Source organism: Felis catus, chromosome F1, assembly GCF_018350175.1.
Source record: "Felis catus isolate Fca126 chromosome F1, F.catus_Fca126_mat1.0, whole genome shotgun sequence".
Taxonomy (NCBI): Eukaryota; Metazoa; Chordata; class Mammalia; order Carnivora; family Felidae; genus Felis; species Felis catus.
Genome location: NC_058384.1, coordinates 32,277,026 through 32,303,419, shown reverse-complemented (window position 1 = coordinate 32,303,419; position 26,394 = coordinate 32,277,026). Strand labels below are relative to the sequence as shown.

Sequence of the window (26,394 nt, the reverse complement as noted above, 5' to 3'; positions counted from 1 at the left end):
AAGTTAATTGACCTTATATGTGTGGGTTTCTTTCTTTTTTTTGACACGAATTGCATTTTTAAAAAAGTTTATTTATTTATTTTGAGATAAAGAGGCAGAAGGGGAGACAGGTTAAGAATCCCAAGCAGGCTGCATGCTATTAGCTCAGAGCCTGACATGGGACTTGGTCTCAGGAAGCGTGAGATCATGACCTGAGCCAAAATCAAGAATCGGACGTTTAACCAACTGAGCCATCCAGGTGCCTCTTAATTGTATTTTTTATTAGTATTGATTTGTTGAGAGGTAATTCACATATCATAAAATTCACCCTTAAAATTACACATACAATTCAATGGCTTTTAGGAGATTCACAATGTGCAACCATCACCGCTATCTATTTCCATAACACTCTCATCACCCCCAGAAGAAAGCCTGTTCCCATTAGCAGTGATTCCCCATTCTCCCCTCCTCCCACCCAGCAGCCACTAATCTTTCTGTCTCTACAGATTTGTCTCTTCTGGACATTTCATATAAATGGAATCACACAGTCTGGGGCCTTTTGTGACTGACACATTTCCTATAGCATGTTTTCATGGTTCTTCCAAGTTGTTGTGTATCACTGCTTTATCCCTTTTTAAGGCCAAATAATATTCCACTGTACGGATATATTTTGTTTACCCATTTATCAGCTGATGGAAATTCAGGTTATTTCCACTTTTGGTTATATGAATACTGCTATGAACATTCACGTAGACGTTTTTGTGGGAGCATATGTCTAGGGAGAACTGCTGAGTCATATGGTAATTCTATGTTTAACTTTTTGAGGAAATGCCAAACTTTTATAAAGTGGCTGCACCATTTTCCATTCCCCATCAGCCACTTATGAGGTTTTCCGTTTCTCCACATCCTTACCAACACTTGTTATTGTCTTTTTTGTTATAGCCACACCAGTGGCTCATTGTGGTTTTGACTTGCATTTCTCCAAAGACTAATGACATTGAACATCTTTTCATGTATTTTTCAGCCATTCTTCCTTAGGGAAATGTCTGTTCAAATCCTTTGCTCATTCCTTAACTGGGTCATTTGTCTTTTCATCATTGAGTTGTAAGAGTTCTTTATATATTCTGGATACTAGCCTTTTATCAAATATATGATTTGCAAATCTTTTATCCCATTCTGTAAGTTGTCTTTTTTCTTTTTTGATAGTGTCCTTTGAAGCACAAAATTTTTCATTTTAATGAAATCCACTTTGTTCTTTTTTTTGTTGCCTGTGCCTTAGGCATCATATCTAAGAAACCATTGCTTACTTAATTCAAGGTTATGAAGATTTATACCTATGTTTTCTTAGAGTTTTTATAGGGTTAGCTCTTACACTTAAGTATTCAATCAGTTTGAGTTAATTTTTGTATGTGGTGTTAGGTAAGGGTTCAGATTCATTCTTTTGCATATGGAGATCCAGTTTTTTCCCAGACCATTTGTTGACAAGACTGTTCTTTCCCCCACTGGATGATCCTGGCACCCTTGTAGAAAATCAATTGGCCATATATGTATGGGTTTATTTCTGCATTTTCAACTCTATTCCATTGATCTATTTGCCTATCCTTAAGTGGATTGCATTTTTAAAAGATCACTGTGGCTGCCCTGAGACCAGAATGGAAGGCAAGGTGTGGAACCAGGAATACCAGTCTGGAGGCTACCACAGCTGGAATAGTCCAGAAATGCTGCTGGCTTAGTTTTGAGTTATGGTAGTAGACATAGAAAGTAGATAGATCTTGGGGCACCTGGCTGGCTCAGTCAGTGGAGCGTGTAACTCTTGATCTTGGCGTCCTGAGTTCAAGCCCCACGTTGGTCATGGAGCCTACAGGCCTACACCTCCTCCAGGCTCTGGTCGGTGAGGGCCAAGATCTGCTGCAGGACCTGTGGGCTGCGGGCAGTGTGGGACGCTGCAGGCGCGGCGGGGAGTCCATGGGCGGTGGGATGGACAAGCTCTGAAGTAGAGCTGCTGGGCCTGGAGCGCTCACTGTGGATTTATTTCTGGGCTCTCTTTTAAAAAAAATTTAAATCAACTTTGTTTAAGTATAACTTACATATAATAAAATGCAACCCTTTTAAGTACCTTATGGTGGCCAGTGAATTTGGACAAGTATGCACACCCATGTGGTCACTGCCACCATCAAAGATACAGAACAATCAACCTGGTTGGGTTCACACTGCAAGTCCTGTGCTTCCTTTCCCAGTTCATTCTTGCCTTCTGCGAGATTCCCCTTATACTCTTCAGCCCACAGAGGCCTTTTTCTTGGTTGCTCTGATCAGAAAGACAAGGTTTCTTTCAGTTTTAGCTCGCCTCCATCTTGTCGCTCCATCCTGCAGCCCCACAGTGGGGCCGCACACTCTGGGCACAGCAGAGAGAAAAGGGGAAAAATTAGTGGGAACCTTACCCTTGCGCTTCACTAAATTTGACTCCTCTAAAGTCTGTTGCCGTCGTTTACGTTCTTGAGTCCTCAGGTATTTGCTTTATGTATTTTTGCGGTGTTTAGTTGTAAGGAGCAGGAGACAAGGTTCTATTAGGTTTGCGCAGTCATAGCAGAATCAGAATACTCTTAAATATGCTTGATTTTTGTTACAAAGAGACTTATAAGCAGCTGGACTTTAAAGGCCAATTTGCGAAAACTCCTGAGAATAAGAGAACTGTCCATATTATATGAAATCAGAAACTATTACCCGAAAGCTCCCTGGCCTGAGTTTCTTGTGCTGACAGGATGAGTTAATTTTTTTTTCTAATTTCTAAAGGAGCAAATGATGTTCCTGCCGCTGTGTGCCCCATTCTAATCCTTTTAGGCCTAATCAGGAGGCTACGAACAGATCTCTGAGCCCCAGGATTGAAAGTCAAGACAAAAGCTCATAAGACAAAGCCCTGAATCCTGTTTCTTGCTTTTATGAAAATAATGATGTCATTTGGAAAGTAAAAATGTGCCATTTTTGAAAAAAAATTATTACAATGAGGACAACTTGAAAGTTACAAAAAGAAAATAAAAATTACCCATAATCCCATAACTCAGATATAATCACTGTTAACGTTGGTCTTTGCTTACAGATCTTGCAAAGATTCATCTTTATCTTCTCTTTGCACATTTGTTGTAATATTAACCATGTAGTGTAAAAATTATAAGCTCAAACTATAGATATTTTTCATAAAATATCTTCTCATTATTAAAATAATTTTGAGGAATTAAAGGCTCATTGGCAACATATGAAGATCTGTGATTTGTTCATCATCCTAAAGAACTTTAGTATCCCCAGTTATTCCAATCTTGAGGAAAATTACAGGCTCAAATCTTCAATGAAGGAAAGAAGGAAGTAATGGGTGATCTCTTCTGTACTGTGTTGGTTCTCTAGAGCTACTGTAACAGAACTGCACAAAGAGTAGGGCTTAAACAACAGAATTTATTCTCTCACAGTTCTGGAGGAGAAGAGTCCAAAATCAAGGTATCAGCCGGGCCTCACTCTTTCGAGACCCTGGGAAGCATCCTTCCTTCCTCTTCCAGCTTCTGGTGGTGGCCTTGGCTGGCAGCCGTAGCCTGCAACCTCCACCTCTGTCAGCACATGGCATTGTTCTCTGTGTGGGTCTCTCTCTTTTTTTTTCAAGGACATCAAACATAATGCATTTAGGACCCACTGTAGTTGACGGTGAGCTTATCTTAACTTGATTCCACGGGCAAAGACTGTATTTCTGAGGGAGGTCACATTATGAAGTAGTGGGGGTTAAGACTTAAACACATACATGGGGGGACATAATTCAATCCATAACACTTACATTTCCTGTTCTTTGCTCCACCCCACTGGGTGGGGTAGCTACCTGTCCCCTGTGACCAGAAGAGATGCCTCCTACAGACATGTTCTGTAACACGTCTTGGGAAGGTTGCCCTCTGCAGTGCCCTGGCCAGCACCCTCCCTGATCCCCCCACCCCCACCACCAGCCTTATAGCCCCTTCTGTACTTCCTGTCTCACCCTTATCCCAATACCTCTGGTAAAATAGTTTCAAGAGTCTTACTAGAGCTGGTGGCTTCTCTGGTTTTCATAAGAACAAAAACTAAGGGTAAATTTCCAGATTGAGATGCAGAAGCAATTATTAAGCATCCGTTATATACAGGCACTGGGCGAGTTCCTTTGATGGGTGTGACATTATTTCCTTTAAATATTGTACAACTTTTACTGATGAGAAGAGAGTCACACAGTAGGTAAATTTCCAAGTAGGGTTTCAAATCCCTAAATGGCAGCTTGAAGGTAGGGAAATTGTAATAAAGAGCATGGCTCCATTTTTGATGTTTGCTGACAGGATTCTAGCCCCACCCTTCCTTCATCCCCCTTGTGTCCCATCTCTGGGAAAGCCAACAAGAAAACGGACTTGCTCGTTCTCTGAGTGCTGCCAGGAAGTTCAAACTATGCATGCTCGGCCACTGCTCGCCCTGGCCCTCCCCTCAACCACAGTGCAAACCAAAGCCACTTGCCCCCTGCCCCTTTGCTCAAGTCATTTTGGAAGAGCTTGGGGGTCTGCTGTGAGTAATACAACTTTTTTCATTCTCTTGACACGTGTGGTATCGTCAGTCTCAACATCTGAACCATGTTCGCATGGGGGGCGTCTTCAAGTAAATCAAGTGCTGTTGTACTGACCCTCAGAGGAATACTATGAATACGTAGTCTACATATGTTTGGCTGAAAGAGACTTGAAGCTGTGCATTTATTATTCATCCCTTCCGCCCCTGGTAGTATGCTTGGTAGGGCTGGTGGTGGGGAAAAGGTCTCCCCGCCCCTTCTTGGCAGCATTTGGTTTTTCCTTCTGCTTTTGCACTGCTCTGGGTTCATTACTCATTGGTAGAGGTTTACAGTCTTGTCCTCAATATCCAGTCTGCTTATTCAGTGCTATTTGGTTATTATCCCAAAACTCTAAATCCATGTACATTTAGTGTTAAAGCCCCACAAGCTGATTGATTATGCACGACACCATATGCATTCTCCAGCAGTTCCCCCCCCCCCCCAGGCGAGGGTTTATTTGTTCTATAAAGAACAAATAGTGGCTGTACGTATTGCACATGTGTTAATAAAAAATGCAGGACTAATTGTAAAATTTCACAGAGGTCTGAACGTGCATTATGCAAAGTGCAAAGATGGGTTGTATTACGAATGTTTGAATTAATATGCCTGTGTGCAGAAATGTTCAGGGAATTTGTGGTTCAGTTAAAGTGACACCAGAATTGAGCCTTTTAAGACCAGACCATTCCCAGCATAATGATTCTATAATTTATTCAGACTCAGACATCCAGTACTGTTGAATTTTGTGTTAAATAACCCAATTGGTGTATATGAAAACAGCTTCTAGCAATTCAAATCCTCAGAATCAGCCCAACTGTATAATCTTGGCTTCAGCTAACTACTTGAGGAGGGCAGAAGGGATATTTAGCATATATTTGGCTATATATTCAACTCTAGTATGTAATACTTAGGGATTACCCTCAAATATATGGCTGTCTTCAGCTAGTGTTTGGAATCACACTCTGGGTACCCTCTGACCACATAGCATACACAGGAGCCCTTTTTCTCGCATGTCTAAGTAAGGTCAGGAACGTAGACTCGTTTTCAGGGGTCTGTGCCACAGCGTAATTGCAAAAGGATTTATGAAATGAGGCATGGACCCACATCAGTTCCCAAAGGGTAATTTTTTTCCAAAGAGTAATTTAGGCAGGCCTGAGTGGGTCACCCCGAGGTGGTTCCAGCATGGAACTGAATACAGCAATGATTGGCGGTGCTGGAGGCAAACCTCGCCGTGGCCATGTACACCTTTGTGTGGAGATAACGACCCTCAGATAGTGGGGTACGGGTAGTGCAGCATTTTTCCATTTGGGAGGATGGGCTGCTTGGAGCCATCCACACTGTGTCTGAGAGGTGGCTGCTTCAGGTACTGTGGTGTCTCTGGCAGTGGCCACATGGGGTCCAGTCGTGAAAGGTCTTGACCTGTCATCTGTGGTGTCAACCAGCTTCTCTAGCTTCTGGGGAATGGGAAAGTAGCGCGTCAGAATGTTGGCATGGGGTTGTAAGCCGTTGGTACAGAAGTCGCACTACTGACAACCAGCCCTGCTGGAAGGATGGTAAGTTTAAATGGCAGCCAGTTTGGGGTTAGAAACAACAAAATAGTCCATTCAGGGTTTGTGTTTCTGTATCTCTACAAGCAAAAGTGGGCTTGTTCAGTGGCCTGTTTTAGGCACGAGGAAACCTTTTTTGAAAAAGACCTAGAGTTGTGAGATGCCTGAGTACATTCTTGCCAGAGTTTTGCCCTACTCAGGCATCCTGCTGAATGAATGGGGAGCTGAGCAGTCCACTCCTCACGATTTGGTTGAATAGGGATTGATGATCCTGGCTTTAGAGAAAACAAGAGTTTCAGAGGAGTTAGTGTATGTAGCTAACAAGTGGTGGAACTCAGGATCCCTGAGTGCAGGGCGAGTGCTCTTTTCTGGGGCTGAGTGTTCTGGCTCCTGAAACTGGCCCCAGCTGTGAGGACAGGCAATACTGTTCCTTTCTGCTTTGCGGTTCCTCATCCTAGAGAGAGTGGTGAAATAGGATTTTTAAAAATGTAATTTTAGGGGCGCTTGGGTGGCTCAGCCAGTTAAGTGTCCCGGCTCTAGATTTCAGCTCAGGCTCTCACAGTTTATGGAATCAAGCCCCGAATCAGGCTGCATGCTGATGGTGCAGGGCCTGATTGGGATTCTCTCTCTTTCCCTCGGCCCCTCTCCTTCGCTGTACACTTTCTCCTAAAAGAAAAGAAAATTTAAAACTTATTTTAACTTATTTTAACAACGTTTTTATTCAAATTCCAGTGAGTTAACATGCAGTATAATATTAGTTTCAGCAGTTGCACTACTAGGTATTTACCCAGAGGATACAAAAATACAGACCAAAGGGACACATGCACCCTGGTGTTTATTGCAGCATTATCCACAATAGCCAAATTATGGAAAGAGCCCAAATGTTCATCAACAGATGAATGAGTAAAGAAGATGTGGTGTGTGTATTATACGTGTCTGTGTATGCATATATACACATATATACATATGTACGATGGAACATTAGGAAGCCATCAAAAAGAAGGAAATCTTGGCATTTGCAATGACACAGATGGATCTAGAGTGTATTCTAAGCAAAATAAGTCAGGCAGAGAAAGACAAGTACCATATAAAAATTTATTTTTAAAGGTTCCATTAAAAGGGTTGGACTACAAGTGCATTCTTGGGTTTAACAAAGGGGGCACGCATGCTCTTATTTTTTGTTTTTAATAAGAGGGCAAACATAATACAAGGGTCTTTTATTTGCAGCTTTGGAATTTAGCCTACCATAAACACATTTAAGGGGATTCGGTTTTGACTCAAACCCTTCATGAGAACATTTGGAAGCTCTCATCTCTTTATCTCCTATATCAGCTGGATATCCCTGTGTAGGTACTAATTTAGACAAGCTGTTGAATCCTTCTGTCCTTGAAGGGTGATGGGGATGGTAGGGAAATGAGCTAGGCATATGTGGGCACTGGGCAAGCCTGTCCTTTATTAACTTGTGGCTTCACAGCACCTTCCTTCTCTAGTTTGTCCAGGAGGGCTTTGGTTTTGTTTTTGTTTTACATATTCTCATATCACAAAGTCATAAAGAGAAAAAGGAGATAATCCACTGTATGAAATTTTACTGATTAAATACCATGTTGGGAAACCTGGCCCTTTGGCTTATGCTTGAACCTGGCCCTTTGGCTTATGCTTGAACCTCAGTATCCTGGCCCTTTGGCTTATGCTTGAACCTCAGACTAGGAGGTGCTACGTGGCTGGTTCTCAGACCTCCAGGGAGGCAAGGCCTACTGAACTTGAACATGTCAATAGAAGCTGAGCTTTGGAGCTACAGCTGCCTTCTGCTGCTGGAGGGATACTGACAAGAACTAGAAACTGGAAGGAGCCCTCCTTCCCCTCCTCCTCTGTGCCGGTAGGAACTGCTCAGAATTGGGGAGCAAAACAAGCTTAGTGATGGGGTGTGGCCCATCCTGGAGAGAAGCATAGAGAATCTGGCTTCAGGTTAGAAAGCAGGCAAAGTTGGGCTTGCAGCTGGTGGCCTCTAGGCCCAGGGCTTTGTTGGCAGCAAGGGACACTCAAAGAAGGATCCAGGGGGTCAGTCAGGAGATGGGAGCTTCACAACTGCCCTGAACCTGGCCCTGAGGCCCGTTACCGGTGTGGCTGAGGCAAATTAACGTGATCCTTGCTTTCATCTGTCATGATTGGCCTAGAACTGAAGGACGACCTCATAGTCAAAAACTGGGGGAAGTCCCTGAAACAGAGGTTAGATTCATAGCAGCGGCTCAGCCACCCTAGGAGATTTCCATGAGAGAAGGCTAAGGGAGCAGAGCCTTGCCTGCCCCAGCAATCCATATTAAATGTGCGGTGGGTGGGTGGGTGGGAGGAGGCCAGGGAGAGATGAAGGGGAAGGAGCAGAGGTGTGGGGGAGGGAGAGGAAATCAAAGCAAACACAACCTTGCCCCTAGCTCTCCAGCTGGGGGGTCTGTAGAGGGAAAACAGAAGTGTACGGCCTTTCCTGCCTGGCTGTCTGTGTGAACTCCTTGCAGGGATTGTGATGCCAGTAATAAAGACGTTTGCTTTGGTTTCTTCACTTCACAGAGATCCAGAAACAGTGAAACAGTGAGCTGCTATGGAAGGCAGAACCTGGTGCCTGCTGGGGGCACGTGACATGGACAGTCTTACTGCTGGGCAGGCCTTCTTCCATTGAGGGCGGGGGGGTGTACCTAGAGGCTGGGAACCACTGAAAGATGGTCTAGAGAGCGGAATAGCTCTGCCAGGCTGGTAGTGACCAGACACAGTCTATGTTTCCTTAGCTCCTGCGTTCTCTACACTGGCTGTCAGTGCTCTGAGTCCTGCCGCACACATACCTCCCCCATTATCCCTCTGTCAGGTCGGGGGCCAGACTTTCCTAGCCCATTTTCCCCAGCCCTTGACATTATGTCCAGCACATGAGAACATGCTTAATGTTGAATGAATGCTGGCTCATTCATTCATTCATTCATTCATTCATCTACATCAGGAGACACTCTGAGGTTATTTTGCACCCAATTCCAGTCTCCTTAACTTCAAGCTAGCCTTTCAATCTCTCTGGTATCCCAGCACTTAGCCCAGTGCCCTGTATGGAGTAGGAGTTCAATAAGTGTTGCGAATGATGAGTCACAAAGATGAGTTTTTCTTCAGATCAGATCCTTCTCAGCTTTTACTGCAAGCACGGAGCCAAATCTTCCCAAATGGAACACCCAGCAGCCCTAAGAAAATGGGGTGGGAGGCTCTGTGAAGTGAAAGGTGCCAGCAGGCTTGGTCAGCACTGCCCTCAAGATGTCATCAGAGATGGCACCAACAGCCATGGTGAGAGGGGTTGTCACAGTTCCTTCTTCCAGCCACCTCAAGCCTTGTTGCTGGGACCCAGTGAGGAAGAACTGGGTCGATGACACCGGCCCGATGGGGGAAGTCCAGACACGAGCCCTGGGGCGGTCTGGTAGACATTTGCCCTGTCACTGTAGAAGAATCCGAGAAAGCACACTGGGGCCTGGTTCCACGCCCTGAGTTGACCCTCACCGAGGGAGCATCTGGGAACTCCACAAGGAGTCCAGAGTGTAAATATTGTGCTCTGAGGTCACAAACAAAACCAAGCCAGAATCTGTGGCTGCTGGCAGCTGACAGTTAACCCCATGTAAAGACTACCAGGAGGAGAGAGCATGGTGGCTCTTTCCTGCAGGATCCCAGCCTCCCTGACCCTCCTGCTGGCACAACAGGAGGCCCAGAGGAGGCAGGGAAGGGTGTGAACACCCTCACGCTTGCTGCTGCTCACGTTGATTCCTAACATCCCTGGGGAACCCAGGCTGCGTCTGACTTGCCTCTCAGCCCCTCTGCAGCAGCTCTGTGTTCTCTGCCCCTGGAGAAGACTGGTTCGAGGGGTTTGATTCCGAGCAGTTGACAGGTGAGGACGAGAGCTTCCCCGTGAACATCCCCTGTGAACTCGCTCTCTGCAAAGGCTGGACAGGGTCAGGACCCGCAGGCTGCCCAGGAGAGCGGGGTTGCCGGAAGGGACCCTTGGCAGGGGGCGGGGGACAGATCTGGGTGTGGGCCCAGAGCCTCTGTCAGTACTGCCCGCGGTCCCACACAGACCCGCCATCAAGGCCAACAGCCAGTTGGGAGCCCGAGGGGGAACACGGTGTTCCTTCAGAATGGGATCTTTAAGGCACAAAAATGTCTTTTTCTGTAACCCAAGTCCAAAAAAGTGTCTGAGTCACTTTCTACATCAGGTAAATATCCTCATAAGCACTTCACTAAAACCTGCTGTATCTTGTAACATTTCCACAGCTTGTTGCGACATGGCCTTCTGTTTCCAGTACAGACAGGATGTCCCTCCTCCCCTGCTCCTGACACAGGGGCTTTTAGTCTGACCTCAGCCTTTGTACATTTCCTGGGGTGTGGGGGAGGGCAGGATGGTTTGAGAGCTGGAATTTCATAGGATCGTAATGTCTGAGAGGAAGAAATTACCCTGGAGCCTCTAGTCCCACTCCCATCAGAGACTGCCGTCCCCAAGACACATCTTTGGGGACTCTGCCTGATGCCAACAGGGATGGGAGCCTGGGATGCCCGCCTTGTGGGGAGGTGCTGCCTGGTACTTGCTCCTTTCAATGGTGGCCAGAGTCTACCTCCTGTAAGTTCAGTCTGTGGTCCAGTTCTGTCTTCCAGAGGGACACAATAAGTCTGATTCCCTTTGCATGTGATCTTGTGGTCTCTTTCCAGACTAAACTCTGACTTATCAGCATGCCCATGCTCTGGAGCCCTTCTAGACCTGCCTTGATGTGGCTTCTGTGTGGCAGTGTCTCCTGTGAAACATGGTGCCTGGAGCTGGCCAGCCTCACTGGAATCTACCTGCACGTGCATGTGGCTTTCTCTCACCCTCCAGTTGCACACACATCCCCGTCGCTAGCCCCTCGCCTGCCACGTGACACTGACTCTGGCTGCCATCTTGGGCCAGGTGGCTGTGTTTGCCCCATGCTCCTGCAGGGGAGGAGTAGCTGTGGTGCAGGGCAGCTCTGTGCCTCTCCGCTTGCCCTGGGCAGAGTCCAGGGGCTCCAGCACATGTGGGTTTGATGGGGGAGTCCTGGGGGGTCTTTTGTGTTCCTTTCCCTCCCCTAAATAGAGCCCTTGCGTTGTCCCTGGGAAGCACTGATGCTTCTTTGACAGAGAAGGACCCAGTCCTGAGGCTACAGTCGGCCTCTCCTTGTGCTGCCTTCTCCTGGTGCCCGGGACCACCTGAGCACTGAGCTGCTCTGAGCGACTGTCCCAGCTGCTGCGGGACAAACAAGCTGGTTCCCGCTCTCAGGCCAGCTGGCTGGACGGTGACACGTGGACCCTGCTGCTGCCAGAGTATCCCCTGAGCCTGCCCATACTTACCTGTTTCCCACGCCTCTCCTTACACTGACACCTAAGAAGTGAGAGGCCTTTTCAAAATCCCACTTGTAAATGTTGGAGCCGTGTTTTTCTGAACTAATCTTGGAGCTGTTTTGTGCTTCTGCCAAGTCCCTTCTCAGGAAGGCCCCAGGCAGCTCAGGTGGTTCAAGTCGGCACGAATGAGGCCAGGTCTGTGGTCTGCTCCATTGCCCCCCACTGCACCCCAGACACAGGCGGCCTGCCTGTGCCAGGTTGCAGGAGCAGGGCAGAGGGTGGCGGTGGCCGTTGGGTCAAGCAGCGGCGCTGGAAGATGGGGCACAGACGGCCTCTTTGGTCCCTGATACCTGCAGCGCTCAAACCCACCCATTCCTGAGCAAAATAGATTCCGCAGACGCAGCAAGTGGGAGCAGCAGGTGAGAGCAAGACCATCGCTGACAGGCAGACGGATGGTTCCTTCCTCTTCCCGAGGGGCTGGTGGTGAGTTCAGCCACTGCCCCTGCTGAGAGCTCCGGGAAGAGCAGCCACCACTACCACTGAGGCCCTGCTTTTATTCTTCTGTTTTTGCTGAGAAATATAAGTCAAGTAATTTGCAGCCCTTTATGTAACAACTGCTTTTGGAAAAGAGCATGTCAGACACATCACTGACATCATCTTTCAGATATTCATATGGTGTAGGCATCGCTCTCTTTCTCGTCCTTTCCAGCTCTCTCTGGTACATTCATTTGGGGGTGGTAGGAGACTGGGTGTGACTGGAGTGACTTCCTGCCCTGCTGTCCCTTGGCAAAGTCTAGATGTTCATGGCCAGTAGATGCCGGGGGCCTCTTCTCCCAGGCGTACCTGTCAACGGACTTCAGATCGTTCAGGGGTTTTGCAACAAAGTTTATTTTTGATCACCTATAGCAGGGACTTGGGAGTCTTGTGAATGAGGACTCAGACATCCACAACTGTATCTGTGTTTGTCCCGTCTCATCGTGATCTGCTGCCCGTGTACCATGCGCAGCCTGGTCCTAGTGCCCTGGGAAGAGAGAAGCAGACTCATGGACTCTCAAACCTGGTTCTGCTTCTGGTGTGAAAGAGGCATCTCCTCCGTTGTGCCCGGGCCTCCTTGTCTGCCTCTGCTGCATTCCCTACAGGAAGAAGCCCGCTGTCTCCTGAGCTTCTGTGGGGTTGGGGGCTCCCACTGCCAAAGTGTGCCTCTGCCCCCCAGAGAGTCTCCCCCTCCCCACAGCTCTACCCTCCGAGGTGTGCAGATGTCTCCTCAGACCTCTTCTAGGGGCAGACTTTTATATATGTGCAGGCAGCTGTCTTCTCCAGAGTCTTCGTGTTCCCACGGAAACATTGCCAGGTGCGTCAGCCCCTGCTCCCGTGAGGTGCTCCCGGGCCTCCTCCATCCCATATTTGCATAGCTGGGTTAGAAAACAAAAACCGTGAGGCTCAGCTGTTTTATCATAGTGACATTTCAACTTACTTGTGACAGCCCATCCTCCTAGCCTCTGCGGTTGTTTGAGAATCTTGTCTCCGCTATGTTTTATCTGCGGGTCTCCGTATATGTACATTTGGATGATGGAGCTGAGGAACCAAGACTGGAGGGTCAGGTGAAGTGTTCGGGACCCAGGGTGGCATGCTAAGCCTTCAGGGGCACCTGCTCACAGACCTCAGATGAAGGCACACACTGCTCATATTGACGAGGAGCAAGGTGGCCTGTCTCAATGCCGGGCACACAGTAGGTGCCTCATAAACACCATTGTGGGTGAGTGGTTGTCCGGGCTGTGTGACCGGGAGCCTGATCCGCCCTGTGCACATCCTTTTGTTTGAGGGAAGTGCCTTTCATGAGCGCTCCTTTGTTAGGCCGTGTCCGCCATGTTACATAGTATGGCCATGAATTAACGATGAGCAACAGCCTTAATTAGACTGTATTAGAAACACAGGTTAAGGAAGAGAAACAGCTGGGAAGCGTGTTCTGATTGTGCAGCCGCTGGTCCCAGTGGTGGGAGTTGGGATGGCGGCACCAACTGCAGGGACAGTTTTCTGGGAAGCAAGTCCTCACCCATTTGGCCCAGAGAGGGAAAATATGCGTTTTCTCAGCCCTGCCATCTACTTACGCTGTCAGAGTAAGAAAAAGTGGCTTTGGCTTGTTCCCCCGCTTCCTCAATTTCACATGAAATGATTTTACTTTATGGAAGTGAGTGCTTCAGTAAGCTTCTGCCCGCCAGGCTTGTACTGGGAGGTAGGAAAGGATGAAAAATGCAGCCTAGGTTGGCTGCATCAGGATGTGAAATTGACCATGAACAACGTGATTTATTAATGACCGCTGTTTGTGCCGGTTAAAAGGTGCACACGGCGCCTGGCAAACAGCTCTTGGTCAGGAAGCTCCCGGAGGGGGTTTGGAGCTACCCCTTCCTCTGCATCTCCCTGCTAGATACTTTGTGGAGGCTCAGCCCATGACAGAGGCCAATTAACCGTGGCTCTGACAATTTTAATAAAAGGGCACTCAGGCATTAGGAGCATGCTCTTAATTTTTTTTTTTTTTAAGTTTATATCTGAGAGAGCGCGAGAGAGTGTGTGAGCAGGGGGGGGGGGAGAGAGAGAATCCCAAGCAGGCTCCATGCTATCCGCATAGAGCCCGATGCGGGGCTCGAAGCCACAAACCGTGAGCTTGTGACCTGAGCCAAAATCAAGAGCTGAAAGCTTAACCGACAGAGTCCCCGAAATGCCCCTGGGAACATGCTCTTTAATGGATACAACCTAAGTTAGGCTCTCAACAAGACGAAGGATAAACATGTTCATCAGTGCTTTCTTTGTCCCCCTTGACGAAAACGGAGAGATTGCGGCTTCTGAAGACATGTGACCTAGTGACTTAGTGGTGGATGATGCCGGAAAATAGAACCCTGCTCCTTCTCCCTCCCTGCTGCTACCTTAGGCACCAGGAGTAGAGAATTTACGGAGAGGGACCAGGCCAGGAGGCAAGCGCCCGGTGTGGGCCTTTTCCGTCATGTGGCCCAGGTTATGGCTTTGGGAGCTTAGGTGGCCAAGTGGAGTTGGAGTCACACAGCCCTAAGTCTCACTTTGGCATGATGACCAACTAGCTCTTACACCTTGGGAAACTTACTTTACTTCTCTGAGCCTCAGTTTCCTTTTTCTACAAAGTGGGGCTAATAATACCTGCCCGGTAAGGAGGCTGTGAGAATGTGGAGTGCGCCCAGCAAGGTACCTGATAACATAAAGCTCCATAACCATCTGTCTCCTCTGTTCCGGGAAGGAGCCCAGTTTATGAACAACTCTGTTAGTACAAAATTCTTCCCTCAGAACAGTGCCCCCTAGAACAGTTCCCCTAGAACAATGGTTTCCAAAATGTGGCTCTTGGACCAGCAGCATCCACCTCACCTGGGAATGCGTTAGAAATGCAGATCTCAGGCCCACCGCAGGCCCCCTGGATCAGAGCCGTGTACTCTCTTTTAAGGTGTTCTCCAGGTGCTGACGCGGGCTCACGTTAGAAAACCAGTGCCCTAGGATTTCGTGCTTTAGTTTCATGAGCAGATAAGAACCATCCAGTCCTCCTTTCTCATGAAAGGATGTGAAAGAAGCAGTGGAGCCTTTTTTGGAAAAACACTAAGGCCTCGAAACCTGGGTTCGAGACCCAGGTTTGTAAACTATATGGAGGTAAGAAATTGTTATTTAACCCTAACGTGGCCAGAGCCTGTTCCTCAGCCCTTCCGTCCCTATCCCCATGGGTTTGAAAACAGACCCGGCAGTTCACAGGCTTCGAAGCCTGGGCAGCTTTGCTCTTGCTGTGTATCCCTCGATAAGGTAGCCCTCTGATGGGAAAAGGCTCCTGCCCTATAGCCTTATTAAGGTTCCAGCCCTAAATTGAGCTGTTAAGGAAGGTCTACAGGCCAGGACTGTTTGATGAATGGCTCCACATGATCTCTGATCTGGGACTACTGGAGTAAATGAGATTTAAATGAAGCTACCCAGGCACCTCATCGTCCCCCCCCCCCATCAGGCCTGAATATTGTTAAAAATAAAGGCTGTCAGGACCTAGCTCTTTTAACAAAGGCAACGGCGTGTGAAGTTATTGTGAATAATGAATGAAATGACAGCAGTGAGGCTGGCAGGGTGGTGCAGAGAACCCCAGGGCGCAGGGACACTGGTCCTTCTCAGACCCCAAGCCGGCACCCTCGGACCAGAGTTGGCTGCCCAAGCTAGCTCTCTAAGGGGAGAAACACTTCACCTCTGCTGGCCTTGGAATGGATGTCACCAATGTACGGGGTAGGGAGCTGGTGTTCAAAATATCTAACAAGTGTAAGGCATGGGCACAGACCAGTCAATCCAAAGAGACGGCAGCCATGTGCCTGGAGCACATGTGTTTACCAGGTGTTTACCTCTTTTGATGTGTTATTAGAGAACGGTCATGAGGGAACAGCTGGGACCATGGCTTTTACTGACTAGCAGGGTAGTGAATCAGCCTGTTAACGTTAGATAGAATCTCTCTGAGGTGTACTAGCTGAATGTCCACCCTGAGTGTACCATGTGAGGCAGTGCTCAGTGTCAGTGAGAGCGAGTCTGTTCTTTGTTTCCCAAATCCATCAGTCACCAAGTCGTATGACTCTGTCTTCTGCAGTGTCTCCTGGAATCACCTCTTGATTCCATTTCCCCATTGGATATCCTTCTTTGAGCCTACCCGTTCACAAAGGCTGTGTGGAGGTTGAAATTCATCAGCCTCCTATCTGTCTTCACCAGGATGGCAATGTGGGCTCTTACATATGCGCCTGCATCCGCAGGGATATGGTTGGATATGTTGGTGGCATTTAATAATCATAATACATCCTTCACGTTTGCAGGCTTAGGTTTCAACCAAGGAGAGTTTGGGGAGTGAGACTTGTTTCCTTTGTAGCCCAGTGGCTCTCCGGAATAATGAGAACCTCCTCTCTCTTAGAATGAATGGTTTTGAGTCACTGACATTGGTGTTCCATGGGACCAGAAAGTGAGTCTGTCTTTTCAGCTCTAGGGATCCTCATGCCAAGCTGAGAGTGTTCCTTAACCCAGCAAGGTGACAACTGAGAGGTGGATGAGCAAGAAAGTCAATGGACAACAGGGCATCAGAGCCTCTGGCTAGAGAACTCGCCTGGGTGGATAGAAGGAGGAAGCTAGGGCATTAGTTCGTTGTTAATGACGGATAATTATAGATAAAAATAAAAGGACAGGCCGAAATCCTTCAGACTTTTCTCGAAATAGGATTCAGCCTGACATCCTGGACTTGGGATGTGGACTCTGGGCCCTTTTGAGGCAGTGTGGCTTCAAGCAAGAATATTAGTATAGGTTAATGATTTCTATCTTGGAGTGTTGTAAGGATTCACAAGACTATATATTCTTTGTAAACTGTGTAGTAGATTGCATATTCTTTATAAACTACTCACACAATGACAGAGACTATGGTGCCGGGGGACTGGCAGCAAGGGCAGGAAAAAGCCTTCCCTGCAAAGTTTGTTCATGTGCTGGTCACCAGCCATTTTCTTCTAAAAACTGTTAGCATGGGGTGCCTGGGTGGCTCAGTCGTTGAGCATCCGACTTTGGCTCAGGTCATGATCTCGCAGTCTGTGAGTTCAAGCCCTGCGTTGGGCTCTGTGCTGACAGCTCAGAGCCTGGAGCCTGCTTTGGCTTCTGTGTCTCCCTCCCTCTCTGCCCCTCCCCCACTCATGCTCTCTCGCTCTCTCTCCTTTCTGTCAAAAATAAATAAACATTAAAAATAAGTAAGTAAATAAATAAATAATAAAAACGGTTAGCAGTAGGATGTGGCCTTTGAAAAAGCCCTGTTAAAGCCAAGATGGTGGTCACAGGCTTAGGAGTGTTGCCCAAACTGACAGCTGAGTGAGCCTTTGATGGGGTAATTGATAGCTCATACACAATTCAGCGACTCAATTAACTCCTCTCCCATTAGGAAGGATTGATTTCTTCCCTGGGATAGGGATTTGTGCTGATTCAGCTGCTGAGTGTGTCCGCATAGTTAAGTAAAAGCTCTTAGCGTTCTCCTCCCACTCAGAGGGCCCAGTGGAAGAGAGCATGATTAGGGGAGCCCACTGCTCGGTCCTCCATGCAGCCTGTCCTCCTGCCCCTAGGGAGTTGAAGGATTGCAGACCACCGTCATCTCAAAAGTGAATTGTTCTTCTTGCATCTGCATCTTTTGTTTGAATACCTTAGGGCGTATATGGCCTAGCAGCAGAAAACTGCAAGTCTGTGATTCGGTAATGTTCCAGTGTTATCTTAAAAAATTTTTTTTAATTTTTGAAAATTTTTTTACAACTTTGAGATTGAGAAATCATCTGTGCACAGTAAAATACCATTTAAGGTCTTTTTCAGTTATATATACCCTTGAAAACATTCCCGTAATCAAGATGCAAAACGTTTTCATCATCCTCAGGTTCCTAGTGCTCCCTTTGTAATCTGTCCCTCCCTCTGTCCTAGCCCCCCGGCAACCACTAAGGAGCTTTTTGTTACTCCAAATCAATTTTCGTTTTACATAAATGGAATGATACGGTATGTATTATTTTGTCAATGGCTTCTTTCAGCATAGAATTGTCTATTGTGGTAAATTATGTATAACATAAAATTCAGCATTTTAGCCATTTTTTAAGTGAACAGTTCACCGGTATCAAGCACATGAACATTGCTGTGCAGCCATCACCGCTGTCTGTCTCCAGAACTGCTTTAATCTTGCAAAACGGAAGCTCTTGCACCATGAAACAATAACTCCAATAAGTCCCCTAGTTCCTAGCCACTTCCATTCTCCTTTTGGTCTCTAGGAATCTGAATCCTCTAGGTCCCTCGTGTATAGTATTTGTCCTTTCGTGTCTGGCTTATTTCATTTAGCATAATGTCTTCAGGGTTCATCCATGTTGTAGCCTATGACAGGGTTTCCTTGTTAGGGCTAACATTCCACTATATGTACAGACAACATCTTGTTTATTCGTCTGTGAGGGGACACTTGGGTTGTTTCCACCTTTTGGTTATTGTACGTAATGCTAGTGTGAACACGGGTGCACAAATCTCTCTGCTGGTTCTTTGAATTCTCTTGGGTATGTATGTGATAATTCTGTGTTTAATTTTTTTTAATGTTTTTATTTATTTTTGAGACAGAGACAGAGCATGAGCAGGGGAGGGGCAGAGAGAGAGGGAGACCCAGAATCCAAAGCAGGCTCCAGGCTCCGAGCTGTCAGTGCAGAGCTTGATGAGGGGCTCGAACCCGTGAACCACAAGATCATGACCTGAGCTGAAGTCAGACGCTTAACCGACTGAGCCACCCAGGCGCCCCTCTGTGTTTAATTTTTGAGGAACCTCCCTACTGTTTTCCACGGTGGCTGCAGTCATTTTACAACGTTACCTTTTAAACAAAGGTGTTCATTAGACTTCTTGTTCTGATTATCCCATCACTTTCCAGAAAACCAATCTGATATATTCTTTGACTTGTCACGGCCCTGCATGATGATGGTCTTTTCCTTCACTGTTCTGAGCCTCGGCCTTTCCTGTCTTTTCAGACTGATGTAATTGCTCAGAAAATTGCTCAGCCATAATAACCTCAAGTAAAATTACACTGCTTGCTTTCTTTTAGCTATAGACATTTCCCTCTGTGTCCTACCTATTCTCATTAGATGTAGTTATTATACAACTCACCAGTGTCCTATTAACAATATCATGATCCAACCACCTCCATCCTATTAACTCCATCTATTATACCATCTACATTGATCTTCTTAATTGAATCTGTTGTGCTGTATATCCTACTTATGTGCATTATCTGTCAAGTAATATGCCCTATTAACTATATTACCCAATCTTTTGCAACTGTCGTCTGGCTTGCTGGATTCCTGTTTGTGATATGTCCAGTGCTGCTTAGGTGTCGTCTGCTAAAACTGTTCAGCTGTTTCGATCTTAACAGGTCCAGGTATCAAAAGCCCACTGGGACATATCACTGAGTCTGGGAGCTTAGCCATGAATATGCTGAGTGTGCAGGGGGCTTGGCCTTAAAGTACTGTCTTAAGAAGCATCTTTTCCTTTGACTAATATCATACTTGCCACCAGGCTTTATGAGCTACGTTAATGGGACGTGTGCACGTGTGTGGGTCTGTATGTCTGTGTGCACACGCGCAGGGTTGGGGATGTGGGGGTATGGGAGTTGACCGGACGCTGTAGATCGGAAATCCTGGTGAGAAAGGAGACCCTGGAAGGAGAACACAGAGTGGGGAAGGGCCAGGGGTAGTGAGGGCTGCAGGGTGAGGTCTGTGTTCATTTGGCAGCGAAGAACCCTTGTTGACACCATCTTTTTTGTTAACGGATGGCAAGCCTGGATGCCTGCATCATAGCAAACCTTGAACGTTGCCAGAATGCCAGCCCATCCCAGTGTCTTATTCTGTGATCATCTGAGCCCTGATAAAGAGGAGGCTCTTCCCTAAGCAACCCCCCCACACTTGGATCACATCAGTGCTTCGCTAGCAGCTGCCACAGTCAAAGACCCTGTGCCTACAGGCACCCCACAGAGGGTGATGTTGATGTCTGATGTCTAGGAGAGGACCGGAAACACAGAAAATGCTCATGAAACACTGGTTGAAGGCTGTGGAAGGGTGACTTGTGGAATCTGTCTTTTCCTTACCATCACATATCTTGCTCCTGAGGTCAGGAAAAGGTAAGGGGTCTTTGGCTGCCATCCAGTATACACTGGGGTTACTATCTGTAGGAACACTCATGTTAAAAAGGCCAGAAAGCTATGTATTCGTAACTGCTTCATACACTGTACATGTAGACTTCTCAGGTGGTTCTGTAGTAATTCTTTGCATTTTTGAAACGCTTTTTATTTACCTTTTAAATGTTTATTTTGAGAGAGAGGGAGAGAGCACGCACAAGCGTGTGCACGTGTGATCGGGGGAGAAACAGAGAGAGAGGGCGAGAGAGGATCCCGAGCGGGCTCCACGTTGTCAGCGTAGGTCTTGATGTGGGGCTTGATCCCACAAACCTTGAAATCATGACCTGAGCTGAAATCGAGAGTCTGATACTTAACTAGCTGACCCACCCAGGTGCCCCTTGAAACACTTTTTAAAAGCACTGTCACATCTGCGATCTTATTTTATTTCATGTGCTTCTGTTTATCTTTGATTTCCCATTGTGTAGATGGAGAAACGGAAGCCCTCCTAGGGTCTCATAGGAGAGTCAGGATTACAAGTCTCCTAACTGCTGTCTGCCTGCCTCTGCAAATAACATACAGTTAATGGTAGAGTTCACGGCCCAGCTGTGGTCCAAACTGAACACGTGTACGCCTCACTTCTGGGCAGCGTTAGGGCTGTTCTTCCTTTCAGTTCTATGTGCTGGCCGGAAGCTTTCACGGGGATGTGAAAGCTTTGTAGCCATGGGGCTGGACACAGCTGTCCAATGTCTCAGGCCCAGCTTTGTGTAAGTAAAACATCCCCATTCTCCCACCTCTATAGCCAACCTCTGGGTTCTGTGTTTACCAAACACCTGCCAATGTGTCACCCTAAACACAGCTGAAGTCTGGGACTGCTTTCTGTGCCCAAAGCCCCCTCCCTGATTTCTGCTCCCTGAGCCCACTGAGGAGCAGATGTTGACAGGACTCCTGGCATCTGTGTCTGGGCCACAGAGGTAAGAGATCAGAGGGCCTCCAGGCAGGATGGGTCCACTTTGAAGTTTGAAAATGTACTTGGCTCTACTGGGCTGAATAGTGCCCCCCGAATTCATGTCCATCTGGAACTTCAGAATGTGACTTCATTTCGGAAATAGGGGTTTTGCTGATGTAACTAGTTGAGTGTCTTGAGAAGAAGTCATCCTGGATTTAGAGTGGGCCCTAAATCCAATGACCGGCTTCCTTATGAGAATAGAGGACACAGAGGTACATAGGAAAGAAGGACACATGAAGACAGAGACAGAGATTGAAGGTATGTTGCCATAAGCCAAGGAATGTCTGGCGTCATCGAAAGCTGGGAGAGGTAAGGGAGCAGTTTCCCTTAGAACCTTTAGAGAGAGATGGCCTGCAACACCTTGATTTCAGACTTTTAGCATCTAGAAGTATGAGAGAATAAATGTCTGTTGTTTGAAGCCACTAAGTTTGTGGTCGTTTGTTCCAGCAGCCACAGGAAACAAATACACTGGCTGAGTAGCAGACAGTAGGTAGGACTGTAGGGCTGGTCCTAGAGCCAGGCTTTTGTGAGTCCTCTGCTCCCCTCTCTTGTCTTGCCTTGAGGGCCTAGGAGAATTCTGGTACCAAGCTAGTCTAAGGAAGCAAGTTTGAAATGAGTTCAGAGGAAGACCGGAGCTGGGCCTCTCTGTTGTCACTCGAATTTTGGTGGAGAAAGACTTCTGCGCCCTCTCTCCAGCATTATTGCCACCTTTCCTTAGTGCCCACCGTAGGCCAGGCACCATGCGGGCCTTTACATCATTTCACACATTCCTTCCTTATGTCTTAAGTCAACTCGGGGCATTATAACAAAATACCATGGACCGGGTGGCTTAAACAAGAGACTTTATTTCTTATAGTTCCAGAGACTGGAGAAGTCCAAGATCAAGGTGCCAGCTGATTTGGTTCCTGGAGAAGACCATCTTCTTGACTTCTATATAGTCACCTTCTAACTGTGCCATTATATGGCAGACAGAGAAGCCAAGCTCTTGGTGTCTCTTTTTTTTTTTTTAATTTTTTTTTAACGTTTATTTATTTTTGAGACAGAGAGAGACAGAGCATGAACGGGGGAGGGTCAGAGAGAGAGAGGCAGACACAGAATCTGAAACAGGCCCTGGGCTCTGAGCTGTCAGCACAGAGCCGGACACGGGGCTCGAACTCAGACTGTGAGATCATGACCCGAGCTGAAGTCGGACGCTCAATCAGCTGAGCCACCCAGGCGCCCCGACTTGGTGTCTCTTCTTATAAGGGCACTAATCCCATCCTGGCCCCACCCTCATGATCTGACTTCAACCCATTTACCTCCCAAAAGCCCCACCTCCAAATACACGCTGGGAGTTAGGGCTTCAACATATGAATTGGCAGGGGGACGCAATCAAGTTCATGGCATCTTATAAAGACTCTTAATAAAGTTGCTCTATCCTTTTAGTTTTACATTTGAGACTCATTAAGTTGCTCAAGGTCACACAGATGGCAAGTAACAGAGCCAAGATTTGAACTGATGTTTAATTTTACTTCAGAGTTTGCACATTTAACCACTATGCTATATTAATTGAACTTTTATTAACACTAATAAGCAGCTGACTGTTGACATGGTAGGAAGAGAGCCTGTAGAGTAGCAAGCCCATCTGGGGCTCCCCCCTGCAGCCTCCCTACTTCTGTCCTTACCCTGCCTGCCCCTCCCCGAGCAGGAGCCACAAACCCATGATCCATGTTCCTGGGGTGGCCTGTGATACACTCCTGGCCGTCTCTCTGGCAGCTTCTCCCTGTCCCTTTCCATCTAACACACTCTTGCTCACCCACACGGCCCAGTTGAAATGTGCTCTGTATACATCATTATCTAGCACACAGTACATGGCTCATAAATCCCAGTAGTGTGTGTGTCTCTTTCCTGAGCTGGAGTGGGATCACCTATTTTGGCATCTGGTACCTTCCATAGCACCTCTGGATCTCCAGAGCACCCAAGAAATGTTTGAGTAAGTGAAACATGTAGAAGCCATGGAGATAATTAAGTGACAAGTACTCAGCAGAAAGGGCTGTTAATTGAGGAGGAGGAGGGAAAGGAGGAGAAGAAGAGGAAAGAAAAGAACATCAGATATTCTAAGACAAGTACTTATAGAAGGAACCACTAAAAGCTTTGAGTTTTGAAAGCAAATGTTTAATTTAGGCTCTCCCTTCTGTGTGCTTACAGATGGCACTCAATTCAATATGACGGCCAATCTATATTTTGAGATTTACTGTGGGTCTTGTGGACTTTTCTTCTTTTTTGATTATTAAATGCTTTAGTTTTCTAAATAGGTATTCTTTTAAAGCTTGTCCTATTTCTAAATATAATTCCCATTTGAGATAGTGCACTCTTCATTTTATGCTGACCCCAGTGGGAATGTAGGGTTCGGGTTGTTGGCGTTCCAGTTAGAGCACACTTTCTGGGAGGTATGTGTCTAAATGTGTCAACCGAGGCCTGTGTTTCTTGGGTTGCCTTCCCCAAAGGGGGAGAGTCTGCACCCGTGGGAGGTCCCACCCCAGGCATTTCTAACTGCTCTTCCATCTCTGCCCTCCCCCTGCAGGCTGGCCGTACGTGACACTCTCTGTCCTGGGATTCCTGTACTGCTACTCCCATGTGGGCATTGCCTGGTCCCAGACATACTTGGTGGACTAAAGCTGCCTGGCCCATGCCAGCCCTTACTGCTGGCCTCCGAGCAAATGGTGCTTCACCCTGACCTCACACACCAGATAACCTCCGAGGGACCAGTGCTTGATCTGTTCATCTTTTGTTGAAGTTACCTCACTCCAAGACTGGAAGCTGGAGCTCTCATAGAAAATTGACAACCAGAGAGGCTTCTAACTTTGGGGATCTGGAGCTCATCTCCCCCATCACTTTGCTGCTGAGTAAGCAGGGGTCCAGAGCAGGAGAATCTTGCTCAGCTGCACATGGTGACGTTGTGGTCTAGAACCCAGGCCCAGTGGCCCTTTGGGTTCTTTCTACTTTACCAAGAATTACATGCAATAGACGTTTCTCGATTAGAGCACAGAAATCCTGATAGTGATAAGGCCTGTTCGCCACTGAGCATCCTTCTGAAACATTTTGGTAACATGTAAATGACCTCTTCCCCATGTCCTGCAGTATGGTCGCTAGAACCAGCACTGGGGTCTGAGTTTCACACTTCAGTTCCCCAGCATGGCGGGGACAATGTCATGTTTCTAGTTACCCAGTCAAAGAACATACAGCATGTCCTGTGGTTTCCAAGGGGTCAGTACAGAAGACCAGTTATTTAAACACTACCCAGGTGACTGACATTTGGATGCTTTGTGCCCTAGATTTACTGAGAAGTATAAATATGGCAGTTCCTCTAGCAGACAGTTAATCTTCATTTCCCAATATAGAAGCAGAATTAAGAAACCAGGAGGTAGTGTGTTCACAGACAGGTGCTATCTGGTAAGTGACAAAGGGTAAGCATGGTATCCTGTGGTCTTTTCTCCTCTCCATGCAAGTAAGCTCCAGCAGTCATCTTCCTACTCAGTGATTTACACTCAGTAGTTCACATTGTTTTGTTTTGTTTCAAATAAAATGGAGCCTTTCCTATCACATTGATAATTTACATAGTTGTAGAATCATTTTGAATTATTTTTTGAGGAAAATGCTTAAAATCGAAACACGTAAGTCTCAATTATTCATTCTTTTGGAAAGTGATGACAGGCCACTGACCCAAGTGGTAGATAATTCTGAATATGTCTGTTTGACTTTGGAGGTTTTGGTTCTTGGTTTTCTTTTGAGAGGGAAGGTGCTAAGTGGTAAAGAAGCTTTGAGGTTTCAAGACATAGTGTACCTCGTCATGGGCAAACTTAGTATATATCTCAAACACCTGAATTAAATTGTCATTGAATGAAAGGTTCCCTTGGACCTGGTCTGGCCACATATCTCGTATTTGTTATCTACTGTGGCTATGGTTTGAACTTAATGAGATACTCCTAGACTGCAGGACCGGCCATCTTGCTGACATCCGTTCTTCCTAGCCATTCTGCCTGGAAGAGCAATTGTAGGGTGGATGGTGTGGAGTGGGCACACCCGGTGTTGGCTCCTTCAAGGAACAGACCCAGAGGGGCAGGTGGGCTGGTAGCAGTGGCCTCAGCAACCGACTTGGTAAGTGAGAAGGAGGCCCAGGCAGGTGGTTCCAAGGTGCTGGGAAGAGTGAGCACTCAAATGATTACAGTACATCAGGGACCAATACTAGTTCAGGAACTGTGGTCAGCTGCAGGGAGTTTGGCTGAAGTTCACATGGAAGGAAAGGGCTGGCTAAGGAAACACAGGAATGTGAAGATGATTGTAGGCAAGTGTCTTAATGTACGTACGTGTATAAACAATACAAAGAATTTTGAACGCTTCAGAGACACCATTGATGTAAAAACAAACAGGCTTATTCATTCACTCAACTGTATTAGAAGAATCGGTGAATATATTTGAAAGTAATAAGCCTGAATTTCTTTTAAACTATCACATGATTTAGAGTGGTTCTCAAGAATTAGTAAATTATTTGAGGCCCAGTTAACCAACATGTGGATTTTCTAGGACCATTGTTTTCTTACTTTAACCTCTTGCTGTTCTCCAACTATAATATGAAAACAATAATAAGTCTCTCTTCATGCATGTGAAGTAAAATCTTGGAGTTACTTTAAATGAGACTCTTGAAGTATCTCTGAGAAGACAGAGCAGTTCCAGCTGAGGAGCGTGTGACATGTCACTTTCCACAGTCATCAGCCCTGGGCAACTTCAGGCATGGGGCTGGAAAGCAACTAGACGATGTCCCAAGGTAACTTCTAGCCCCAGGATCCTCTGACCTCAACCTAGCCCTGGGCAAGCCAGAGCGCTCCAAGCAGGATTGCCAAGATGATCCCCAAGGAAGCAAGCAAGACATCTGAAGGACAGCCAACTCGTGGCCATTTTGACTAATTCGGGACTGTACAGGAAGACGTAAAGGTATTTTATTATTCCTTCAGATTAATTTGTTTGAAGTGACAGGAGAAAACCTTTTGTTCTATTAAAGACTGCAGGCATAGAAAGAAAATACATCATCTATACAATTATACAATGATGTCTGTATTGGGAGGATAGTAATTTAGTGGGACCGGTGTTCCCCTTAAAAAAACTGAGACTGCTCCCTTGCTTATTTAAAATAATAACATAATTGTAGATCAGCATAAGAAATTAATCGTAATGAGTTTGCTTTCTAACA

At 46.7% G+C, this 26,394-nt stretch overlaps 1 protein-coding gene across 3 annotated transcripts in view; it reads left to right on the top strand.

Moving 5' to 3' along the window:
* HHAT (hedgehog acyltransferase) overlaps positions 1 to 24,762 on the top strand; it is a 318,442-nt gene extending 293,680 nt beyond the window's left edge. For all 3 annotated transcript variants that reach the window (XM_023247996.2, XM_045049167.1, XM_045049166.1), the window contains one exon: positions 23,731 to 24,762. In XM_023247996.2, the coding sequence (XP_023103764.2) occupies positions 23,731 to 23,822 (92 nt within the window). In that variant the 3' untranslated portion in view covers positions 23,823 to 24,762. The remainder of the gene's footprint in view (positions 1 to 23,730) is intronic.
* Positions 24,763 to 26,394: the final 1,632 nt, after the last annotated feature.